Source organism: Rana temporaria, chromosome 3 (assembly GCF_905171775.1).
Source record: "Rana temporaria chromosome 3, aRanTem1.1, whole genome shotgun sequence".
Lineage (NCBI taxonomy): Eukaryota > Metazoa > Chordata > Amphibia > Anura > Ranidae > Rana > Rana temporaria.
In genome coordinates, this window is record NC_053491.1 from 401,152 (window position 1) to 413,444 (window position 12,293).

General features: G+C 53.9%; 1 protein-coding gene across 1 annotated transcript in view; it reads right to left on the reverse strand.

The window, feature by feature from the left end:
• Positions 1-12,293, reverse strand: part of TET3 (tet methylcytosine dioxygenase 3) — a 178,427-nt gene that overhangs the window by 53,885 nt on the left and 112,249 nt on the right. Inside the window, exons 5-7 of the mRNA XM_040342173.1 lie at positions 11,703-11,793; positions 9,917-10,010; positions 5,621-5,829 (exon numbers count right to left, since the gene is read on the reverse strand). Coding sequence (XP_040198107.1) covers positions 5,621-5,829; positions 9,917-10,010; positions 11,703-11,793 — 394 coding nt within the window. The remainder of the gene's footprint in view (positions 1-5,620; positions 5,830-9,916; positions 10,011-11,702; positions 11,794-12,293) is intronic.

Below are 12,293 nucleotides of genomic sequence, written 5' to 3' on the forward strand. Positions count from 1 at the left end.
TCTGGGGGTGGGGGCATCACTATATGGTTATATGATGGTACCTAGGTAGGTGTTCCGGGGGGTAGAGGCATCACTATATGGTTATATGATGGTACCTAGGTAGGTGTTCTGGGGGTGGGGGCATCACTATATGGTTATATGATGGTACCTAGGTAGGTGTTCTGGGGGTGGGGACATCACTATATGGTTATATGATGGTACCGAGGTAGGTGTTCTGGGGGTGGGGACATCACTATATGGTTATATGATGGTACCGAGGTAGGTGTTCTGGGGGTGGGGACATCACTATATGGTTATATGATGGTACCTAGGTAGGTGTTCTGGGGGTGGGGACATTACTATATGGTTATATGATGGTACCTAGGTAGGTGTTCTGGGGGTGGGGACATCACTATATGGTTATATGATGGTACCTAGGTAGGTGTTCCGGGGGGTAGAGGCATCACTATATGGTTATATGATGGTACCTAGGTAGGTGTTCCGGGGGGTGGAGGCATCACTATATGGTTATATGATGGTACCTAGGTAGGTGTTCTGGGGGTGGGGGCATCACTATATGGTTATATGATGGTACCTAGGTAGGTGTTCTGGGGGTGGGGGCATCACTATATGGTTATATGATGGTACCTAGGTAGGTGTTCTGGGGGTGGGGGCATCACTATATGGTTATATGATGGTACCTAGGTAGGTGTTCTGGGGGTGGGGACATCACTATATGGTTATATGATGGTACCTAGGTAGGTGTTCTGGGGGTGGGGACATCACTATATGGTTATATGATGGTACCGAGGTAGGTGTTCTGGGGGTGGGGACATCACTATATGGTTATAAGATGGTACCGAGGTAGGTGTTCTGGGGGTGGGGACATCACTATATGGTTATATGATGGTACCTAGGTAGGTGTTCTGGGGGTGGGGACATCACTATATGGTTATATGATGGTACCGAGGTAGGTGTTCTGGGGGTGGGGACATCACTATATGGTTATATGATGGTACCGAGGTAGGTGTTCTGGGGGGGGGGGGCATCACTATATGGTTATAAGATGGTACCGAGGTAGGTGTTCTGGGGGTGGGGACATCACTATATGGTTATATGATGGTACCTAGGTAGGTGTTCTGGGGGTGGGGGCATCACTATATGGTTATATGATGGTACCGAGGTAGGTGTTCCGGGGGTGGGGGCATCACTATATGGTTATATGATGGTACCTAGGTAGGTGTTCTGGGGGTGGGGACATCACTATATGGTTATATGATGGTACCTAGGTAGGTGTTCTGGGGGTGGGGACATCACTATATGGTTATATGATGGTACCTAGGTAGGTGTTCTGGGGGTGGGGGCATCACTATATGGTTATATGATGGTACCTAGGTAGGTGTTCTGGGGGTGGGGGCATCACTATATGGTTATATGATGGTACCTAGGTAGGTGTTCTGGGGGTGGGGACATCACTATATGGTTATATGATGGTACCTAGGTAGGTGTTCTGGGGGTGGGGACATCACTATATGGTTATATGATGGTACCGAGGTAGGTGTTCTGGGGGTGGGGGCATCACTATATGGTTATAAGATGGTACCGAGGTAGGTGTTCTGGGGGTGGGGACATCACTATATGGTTATATGATGGTACCTAGGTAGGTGTTCTGGGGGTGGGGACATCACTATATGGTTATATGATGGTACCGAGGTAGGTGTTCTGGGGGTGGGGACATCACTATATGGTTATAAGATGGTACCTAGGTAGGTGTTCTGGGGGTGGGGGCATCACTATATGGTTATATGATGGTACCGAGGTAGGTGTTCTGGGGGTGGGGACATCACTATATGGTTATAAGATGGTACCTAGGTAGGTGTTCTGGGGGTGGGGGCATCACTATATGGTTATAAGATGGTACCGAGGTAGGTGTTCTGGGGGTGGGGGCATCACTATATGGTTATATGATGGTACCGAGGTAGGTGTTCTGGGGGTGGGGACATCACTATATGGTTATATGATGGTACCTAGGTAGGTGTTCTGGGGGTGGGGGCATCACTATATGGTTATATGATGGTACCGAGGTAGGTGTTCTGGGGGTGGGGACATCACTATATGGTTATATGATGGTACCGAGGTAGGTGTTCTGGGGGTGGGGACATCACTATATGGTTATATGATGGTACCTAGGTAGGTGTTCTGGGGGTGGGGGCATCACTATATGGTTATATGATGGTACCTAGGTAGGTGTTCTGGGGGTGGGGACATCACTATATGGTTATATGATGGTACCTAGGTAGGTGTTCTGGGGGTGGGGGCATCACTATATGGTTATATGATGGTACCGAGGTAGGTGTTCTGGGGGTGGGGACATCACTATATGGTTATATGATGGTACCGAGGTAGGTGTTCTGGGGGTGGGGACATCACTATATGGTTATATGATGGTACCTAGGTAGGTGTTCTGGGGGTGGGGACATCACTATATGGTTATATGATGGTACCGAGGTAGGTGTTCTGGGGGTGGGGGCATCACTATATGGTTATATGATGGTACCTAGGTAGGTGTTCTGGGGGTGGGGACATCACTATATGGTTATATGATGGTACCTAGGTAGGTGTTCTGGGGGTGGGGGCATCACTATATGGTTATATGATGGTACCTAGGTAGGTGTTCTGGGGGTGGGGGCATCACTATATGGTTATAAGATGGTACCGAGGTAGGTGTTCTGGGGGTGGGGACATCACTATATGGTTATAAGATGGTACCGAGGTAGGTGTTCTGGGGGTGGGGGCATCACTATATGGTTATATGATGGTACCTAGGTAGGTGTTCTGGGGGTGGGGACATCACTATATGGTTATATGATGGTACCGAGGTAGGTGTTCCGGGGGGTAGAGGCATCACTATATGGATCGGGGAAGGATCGGTGAGGGATCAGGGAAGGATCGGTGAAGGATCGGGGAAGGATCGGTGAAGGATCGGTGAAGGGTCGGGGAAGGATCGGGGAAGGATCGGTGAAGGATCGGGGAAGGATCGGTGAAGGATCAGTGAGGGATCGGGGAAGGTTTGGGGGAAGGATCGGTGGGGGATCGGTGAGGGATCGGTGAGGGATCGGGGAAGGTTTGGGGGAAGGATCGGTGAGGGATCGGTGAAGGATCGGTGAAGGATCGGGGAAGGATCGGTGAGGGATCGGGGAAGGTTTGGGGGAAGGATCGGTGAAGGGTCGGTGAAGGATCGGGGAAGGATCGGTGAAGGATCGGTGAAGGATCAGTGAGGGATCGGGGAAGGTTTGGGGGAAGGATCGGTGGGGGATCGGTGAGGGATCGGTGAGGGATCGGGGAAGGTTTGGGGGAAGGATCGGTGAGGGATCGGTGAAGGGTCGGGGAAGGTTTGGGGGAAGGATCGGTGGGGGATCGGTGAAGGATTGGTGAGGGATCGGTGAGGGATCGGGGAAGGATCGGGGAATGATGGGGGAAGGATCGGCGAAGGATCGGTGAAGGGTCGGGGAAGGTTTGGGGGAAGGATCGGGGAAGGATCGGGGAAGGATCGGGGAAGGATCGGTGAGGGATCGCTGAGGGATCGGGGGACTCACTCGTCATTCAGGCCGCATCTCCGGGACGTTGGGTTGCCGTATTTGGTGATGGTCTCGGTGAAGGATCGGTGAAGGATCGGGGAAGGATCGGTGAAGGATCGGGGAAGGATCGGTGAAGGATCGGGGAAGGATCGGTGAGGGATCGGGGAAGGATCGGTGAGGGATCGGGGAAGGATCGGGGAAGGATCGGTGAGGGATCGGTGAAGGATCGGTGAAGGATCGGGGAAGGATCGGTGAAGGGTCGGGGAAGGATCGGGGAAGGATCGGGGAAGGATCGGTGAGGGATCGGGGGACTCACTCGTCATTCAGGCCGCATCTCCTGGAGGTTGGGTTCCCGTATTTGGTGATGGTCTCGGTGAAGGATCGGGGAATGATGGGGGAAGGATCGGTGAGGGATCGGTGAAGGGTCGGGGAAGGTTTGGGGGAAGGATCGGTGAAGGATCGGTGAAGGATCGGTGAAGGATCGCTGAAGGATCGGTGAAGGATCGGGGGGACTCACTCGTCATTCAGGCCGCATCTCCGGGACGTTGGGTTGCCGTATTTGGTGATGGTCTCGGTGAAGGATCGGGGAAGGGTCGGGGAAGGTTTGGGGGAAGGATCGGTGAAGGATCGGGGAAGGATCGGTGAGGGATCGGGGAAGGATCGGGGAAGGTTTGGGGGAAGGATCGGTGAAGGATCGGGGAAGGATCGGTGAGGGATCGGGGGACTCACTCGTCATTCAGGCCGCATCTCCTGGAGGTTGGGTTCCCGTATTTGGTGATGGTCTCGGTGAGGGATCGGGGAAGGATCGGGGAAGGTTTGGGGGAAGGATCGGTGAAGGATCGGTGAGGGATCGGTGAGGGATCGGTGAAGGTTTGGGGGAAGGATCGGTAAAGGATCGCTGAGGGATCGGGGGACTCACTCGTCATTCAGGCCGCATCTCCTGGAGGTTGGGTTGCCGTATTTGGTGATGGTCTCGGTGAAGGATCGGTGAAGGATCGGGGAAGGGTCGGTGAAGGATCGGGGAAGGATCGGGAAAGGATCGGTGAAGGGTCGGTGAGGGATCGGTGAGGGATCGGTGAGGGATCGGTGAAGGTTTGGGGGAAGGATCGGGGAAGGATCGGGGAAGGATCGGGGAAGGATCGGGGAGGGATCGGTGAGGGATCGGTGAGGGATCGGTGAGGGATCGGTGAAGGTTTGGGGGAAGGATCGGTAAAGGATCGCTGAGGGATCGGGGAAGGATCGGGGAAGGGTCAGTGAAGGATCGGGGAAGGATCGGGAAAGGATCGGTGAAGGGTCGGTGAGGGATCGGTGAGGGATCGGTGAGGGATCGGTGAAGGTTTGGGGGAAGGATCGGGGAAGGATCGGGGAGGGATCGGTGAGGGATCGGTGAGGGATCGGTGAGGGATCGGTGAGGGATCGGTGAGGGATCGGTGAAGGTTTGGGGGAAGGATCGGTAAAGGATCGCTGAGGGATCGGGGGACTCACTCGTCATTCAGGCCGCATCTCCTGGAGGTTGGGTTCCCGTATTTGGTGATGGTCTCGGTGAAGGATCGGGGAATGATGGGGGAAGGATCGGTGAGGGATCGGTGAAGGGTCGGGGAAGGTTTGGGGGAAGGATCGGTGAAGGATCGGGGAAGGATCGGTGAGGGATCGGTGAAGGATCGCTGAGGGATCGGGGGACTCACTCGTCATTCAGGCCGCATCTCCGGGACGTTGGGTTCCCGTATTTGGTGATGGTCTCGGTGAAGGATCGGGGAATGATGGGGGAAGGATCGGTGAGGGATCGGTGAAGGTTTGGGGGAAGGATCGGGGAAGGATCGGTGAGGGATCGGTGAAGGATCGCTGAGGGATCGGGGGACTCACTCGTCGTTCAGGCCGCATCTCCTGGAGGTTGGGTTCCCGTATTTGGTGATGGTCTCGGTGAAGGATCGGGGAATGATGGGGGAAGGATCGGTGAGGGATCGGTGAAGGGTCGGGGAAGGTTTGGGGGAAGGATCGGTGAAGGATCGGGGAAGGATCGGTGAGGGATCGGTGAAGGATCGCTGAGGGATCGGGGGACTCACTCGTCATTCAGGCCGCATCTCCTGGAGGTTGGGTTCCCGTATTTGGTGATGGTCTCGGTGATGGTGCTGTAGAGCGAGTCTCCGAGGGATCGGGGGATTCCCTCCCACGCCATGATGAGGATGATGATGACGGCGTTCTCACAGGTGTGACCGGCCCGATGCCGAACCAAAACCAGGAGCTTCTCCTCCTCGCTCTGCCGCCGGATCACCTGAAGAAAACAAAACACCCGTTAGGATGAGGCGCTCCTGAGAACCTTTACATACGGAGGTCATCTTCTGACTCTTCTCCACCCGTCTGACTCTTCTCCATCCCACCCGTCTGACTCTTCCCCATTCCACCCGTCTGACTCTTCTCCATTCCACCCGTCTGACTCTTCTCCATTCCACCCGTCTGACTCTTCTCCATCTCACCCGTCTGACTCTTCTCCATCCCACCCGTCTGACTCTTCCCCATTCCACCCGTCTGACTCTTCTCCATTCCACCCGTCTGACTCTTCCCCATTCCACCCGTCTGACTCTTCTCCATCCCACCCGTCTGACTCTTCTCCATTCCACCCGTCTGACTCTTCTGCATCCCACCCGTCTGACTCTTCTCCACCCGTCTGACTCTTCTCCACCCGTCTGACTCTTCCCCATTCCACCCGTCTGACTCTTCTCCATCCCACCCGTCTGACTCTTCTCCATTCCACCCGTCTGACTCTTCTGCATCCCACCCGTCTGACTCTTCTCCACCCGTCTGACTCTTCTGCATCCCACCCGTCTGACTCTTCTCCACCCGTCTGACTCTTCCCCATTCCACCCGTCTGACTCTTCCCCATTCCACCCGTCTGACTCTTCCCCATTCCACTCGTCTGACTCTTCTCCATTCCACCCGTCTGACTCTTCCCCATTCCACTCGTCTGACTCTTCCCCATTCCACCCGTCTGACTCTTCCCCATTCCACCCGTCTGACTCTTCTCCATCCCACCCGTCTGACTCTTCTCCATCCCACCCGTCTGACTCTTCCCCATTCCACCCGTCTGACTCTTCTCCATCCCACCCGTCTGACTCTTCCCCATTCCACCCGTCTGACTCTTCCCCATTCCACCCGTCTGACTCTTCCCCATTCCACTCGTCTGACTCTTCTCCATTCCACCCGTCTGACTCTTCCCCATTCCACTCGTCTGACTCTTCTCCACCCGTCTGACTCTTCTCCATCCCACCCGTCTGACTCTTCTCCATCCCACCCGTCTGACTCTTCCCCATTCCACCCGTCTGACTCTTCTCCATCCCACCCGTCTGACTCTTCTCCATCCCACCCGTCTGACTCTTCTCCATCCCACCCGTCTGACTCTTCTCCATCCCACCCGTCTGACTCTTCCCCATTCCACCCGTCTGACTCTTCCCCATTCCACCCGTCTGACTCTTCCCCATTCCACCCGTCTGACTCTTCTCCATTCCACCCGTCTGACTCTTCCCCATTCCACTCGTCTGACTCTTCTCCATTCCACCCGTCTGACTCTTCCCCATTCCACCCGTCTGACTCTTCTCCATTCCACCCGTCTGACTCTTCTCCATCCCACCCGTCTGACTCTTCCCCATCCCACCCGTCTGACTCTTCCCCATTCCACCCGTCTGACTCTTCCCCATTCCACTCGTCTGACTCTTCTCCATCCCACCCGTCTGACTCTTCCCCATCCCACCCGTCTGACTCTTCCCCATTCCACTCGTCTGACTCTTCTCCATCCCACCCGTCTGACTCTCTGGGAAGGATGAAGACTCGGCACATCGCTGTCCTCAGGAAGGACCCCCCCCCCCCCAGTAGTGCTGCTCTACTCCCATTCCTCCACGTGTTATGGCGGGATCCTTCCAGCACTGACCCAAAGTCACCCCTCCCCCACCCCAGAGGGCCAGTCTGCACAGCACTGTATTTCCACCTGACGCCCCCTGCTGGTATGGCTCATGCCTATTTATGAGATGAACCTTGCCCTTTTGCCAGCCCTCTACTGGGGATTGGCTGAAGCCCTCAAACAGCCCCTCCCATCCTCCACCCACTGAGAAGGAATTGCAGTAAATCTGGAGAGATAACATTGTATTCTTTCTAGTGATTATATATCAATCATTTCTAGAGCCTCCTGAAGAAGTCATTGTTTGGCGAAACACGTTGAGCTGAAGCTACAGGATCTGTATTGTAGCTGCATGGATACTCGGATGGTTTTATCATTTTAATGTAGACATTCAGTCATTTTTTCATCTTTCTATATATTAACCACTTCAATACTGGGGGGCACTACCCCCCCCCTGCCCAGGCCAATTTCAGCTTTCAGCGCTGTCACACTTTGACAATTGCGCGGTCGTGCGACGTTGTACCCAAATTAAATTTTGATAATTTATTTCCTCCCCACAAATAGAGATTTATTTTGGTGGTATTTGATCACCTTAAGGAATTTAAGCTACGCCGCCGTAAGTTAGCGAGGCAAGTACATGATTCACAATGTACTTTCCTGCTAAGTTACGGCGGCGTAGCCTAAATCGGCGGGCGTAAGGGCGCCTAATTCAAATGTGTTGGAGGGGGGGCAGGTTTTATGTTAATGAGGCTTGACCTCACATTTTTTATGTATTTTTTGTAACTGCGCATGCGCCGGGCGCCTACATTTTCCAGCATGCATTGCGCCTAAGTACGCCGCACGGGCCTATTGATTTTGACGTGGACGTAAACGACGTAAATCCCTATTCACGGACGACTTACGCAAACAACGTAAAAAATTTGAATCTCGCGGCGGGAACGGCGGCCATACTTAACATTACTATTCCACTAGGGCCTAGCTCTAAATTTACGCGGCCTATCTCTTACGTAAACGGCGTAAAAGTACTGCGTCGGCCGGGCGTGCGTTCGTGAATCGGCGTATCTCCTAATTTGCATATTCTACGCCGGCCGCAATGGAAGCGCCACCTAGCGGCCAGCCTAAATATTGCAATCTAAGATAGGAAGGTGCAAGCCGTCGTATCTTAGATATGTTTAAGCGTTTCTCTGTTTGAGAATACACTTAAACATACGTCGGCGCAGATTCTGAGTTAGGTCGGCGTATCTACTGATATCTACTGATACGCCGGCCTAACTCTCTATGAATCTACCTAATAATGTTTACAAAATAGGGGACACTTTTTTATTGCATTTTTATTATAATTTTTTTTACTACTAATGGCGGCGATCTGCGATTTTTATCGTGACTGCGACATTGCGGCGGACACTTTTGTCACATTTTTGGGACCATTGTCATTTATACAGCGATCAGAGCGATAAATGGGACTGTCAGGGAAGGGGTTAACCACTAGGGGGCGATCAAGGGGTTAATTGTGTGTCCTAGGGAGTGATTCTAACTGTAGGGCACTGATGAGAGGAGGAAACCAATCGCTGTTCCTATATACAGGGAACACCCGATCATTACACAGAGATCCACATCCCTGGCCCCGGCCGCCGGGCATGCGCATCGAGTACACAGTGAGCGCGTGCTCGCCAGAACGCCGGGAAATCAAGGACGCCATATGACGTCCACCCGTTGGGAGGGAGGGTGCCTGCCGCCGTCATTTTACTATATGGTGGTAGGCAAGTGGTTAAATCTTCTGCCCTTGTTGTTGTTTTATCTTTGGATAGTAAAACATTTTTTTTTCTGCCAGGAAATCCCTTTATACAGCCACTTCCTGTTTCTTTATACAGCCATTTCCTGTTTCTTTATACAGCCACTTCCTGTTTCTTTATACAGCCACTTCCTGTTTGTTTATACAGCCACTTCCTGTTTCTTTATACAGCCACTTCCTGTTTCTTTATACAGCCACTTCCTGTTTCTTTATACAGCCACTTCCTGTTTCTTTATACAGCCACTTCCTGTTTCTTTATACAGCCACTTCCTGTTTCTTTATACAGCCACTTCCTGTTTCCTGTCTGGTCATTAGCTGAGGGTAAGGACATCATGCACAGCTCTCTCTCTCTCTCTAACTCTCCTGAGACTTTGCCAGGGGGGGGGGGGGGGGGGTGAGTCATAAGAGGGCCAATGAAAGCTACAGAGCTGGAGGCGTGCCTCTGTGTAAATCTAGGAAGTGAACAGGCAAAATGGCTGCCGCCAGACTCGGTGGAGGGAGATTTCTGCAGCATATTTGGTACAGAATATAATATGCAAAGTGGTTGGAGGGAAGCTTCAGAATGGCAAAGATGTTTTTATTACAAATGATGTGACCCCCCCCCTCCCCCCCCTGAACGAGTCCCAAACACCATAAGATCTCATCGTTATCAGAAGAAGAAATCGATCGATTACCCACCCACTTGGCGATGGGACAACCTCTGGCGCTCTTCCCTTCCTTTCCCGTATAAATGACTTTCTCAATGCGAATCGCTTTCCCTTTCTCTCCGTATCTGCAGAAGAAAGAAACAAAGGATGAGCAATGGAATCCTTCCCAACACTTCCGTTCTACAGGGGGGGGGGGGGAGCAGAGGGATACAGGAGGGGGGAGCAGAGGGATACAGGAGGGGGGAGCAGAGGGATACAGGAGGGGGGGGGAGCAGAGGGATACAGGGGGGGGGGACAGAGCAGAGGGATACGGAAGGGGGAGGGAGGATAGGGATACAGGAGGGGGGGAGAGGGATACAGGAGGGGGGAGAGGGATACAGGAGGGAGGGAGCAGAGGGATACAGGAGGGGGGGAGAGGGATACAGAAGGGGGAGGGAGGATAGGGATACAGGAGGGGGGAGAGGGATACAGGAGGGGGGAGAGGGATACGGAAGGGGGAGGGAGGATAGGGATACAGGAGGGGGGGAGAGGGATACAGGAGGGGGGAGAGGGATACAGAAAGGGGAGGGAGGATAGGGATACAGGAGGGGGGAGAGGGATACAGGAGGGGGGAGAGGGATACAGGAGGGGGAGGGAGGATAGGGATACAGGAGGGGGGGGGAGGGATACAGGAGGGGGGGAGAGGGATACAGGAGGGGGGAGAGGGATACAGAAGGGGGGAGAGGGATACAGAAAGGGGAGGGAGGATAGGGATACAGGAGGGGGGAGAGGGATACAGGAGGGGGGAGAGGGATACAGGAGGGGAGGGAGGATAGGGATACAGGAGGGGGGGAGAGGGATACAGAAGGGGGAGGGAGGATAGGGATACAGGAGGGGGGAGAGGGATACAGGAGGGGGGAGAGGGATACAGGAGGGGGGAGAGGGATACGGAAGGGGGAGGGAGGATAGGGATACAGGAGGGGGGGGGAGGGATACAGGAGGGGGGAGAGGGATACAGAAAGGGGAGGGAGGATAGGGATACAGGAGGGGGGAGAGGGATACAGGAGGGGGGAGAGGGATACAGGAGGGGGAGGGAGGATAGGGATACAGGAGGGGGGGGGGAGGGATACAGGAGGGGGGGAGAGGGATACAGGAGGGGGGAGAGGGATACAGAAGGGGGAGGGAGGATAGGGATACAGGAGGGGGGAGAGGGATACAGGAGGGGGAGGGAGGATAGGGATACAGGAGGGGGGGGGAGGGATACAGGAGGGGGGGAGAGGGATACAGGAGGGGGGAGAGGGATACAGAAGGGGGAGGGAGGATAGGGATACAGGAGGGGGGAGAGGGATACAGGAGGGGGAGAGGGATACAGGAGGGGGAGAGGGATACGGAAGGGGGAGGGAGGATAGGGATACAGGAGGGGGGGAGGGATACAGGAGGGGGGAGAGGGATACGGAAGGGGGAGGGAGGATAGGGATACAGGAGGGGGGAGAGGGATACAGGAGGGGGGGAGAGGGATACAGGAGGGGGGAGAGGGATACAGAAGGGGGAGGGAGGATAGGGATACAGGAGGGGGGAGAGGGATACAGGAGGGGGAGAGGGATACAGGAGGGGGAGAGGGATACGGAAGGGGGAGGGAGGATAGGGATACAGGAGGGGGGGAGGGATACAGGAGGGGGGAGAGGGATACGGAAGGGGGAGGGAGGATAGGGATACAGGAGGGGGGGTCTGTGATGTGCGGGGGGGACACTGATGTAGGAATTGTAATATAAGGTGGGGGATGGGAGGATCGCACATGCGATTCGGACCTCTGCTGGGAGAATTATAAAGGAACTCGCCTCTCCTCCATCAGCTCTCGGATGGACGGCACGGAGGGTCCGGACCCCAGGTGGGTGTAATAGGGTCCTTCGTCCTTCTCATTGATTTGCTCTGTAAACAGAAAACACAATAAGAATGAAATCTCCGTATTTACACAGTATGATATCCTACACACCATATCACCAAAAGTATTGGGACGCCTCCCCTCCCCCATTATATATATATACACACCTTTTACCAAAAGTATTGGGACGCCTCCCCTCCCCCATTATATATATATACACACCTTTTACCAAAAGTATTGGGACGCCTCCCCTCCCCCATTATATATATATATATATACACACCATATCACCAAAAGTATTGGGACGCCTCCCCTCCCCCATTATATATATATATACACACCTTTTACCAAAAGTATTGGGACGCCTCCCCTCCCCCATTATATATATATACACACCATATCACCAAAAGTATTGGGACGCCTCCCCTCCCCCATTATATATATATACACACCATATCACCAAAAGTATTGGGACGCCTCCCCTCCCCCATTATATATATATACACACCATATCACCAAAAGTATTGGGACGCCTCCCCTCCTCCAT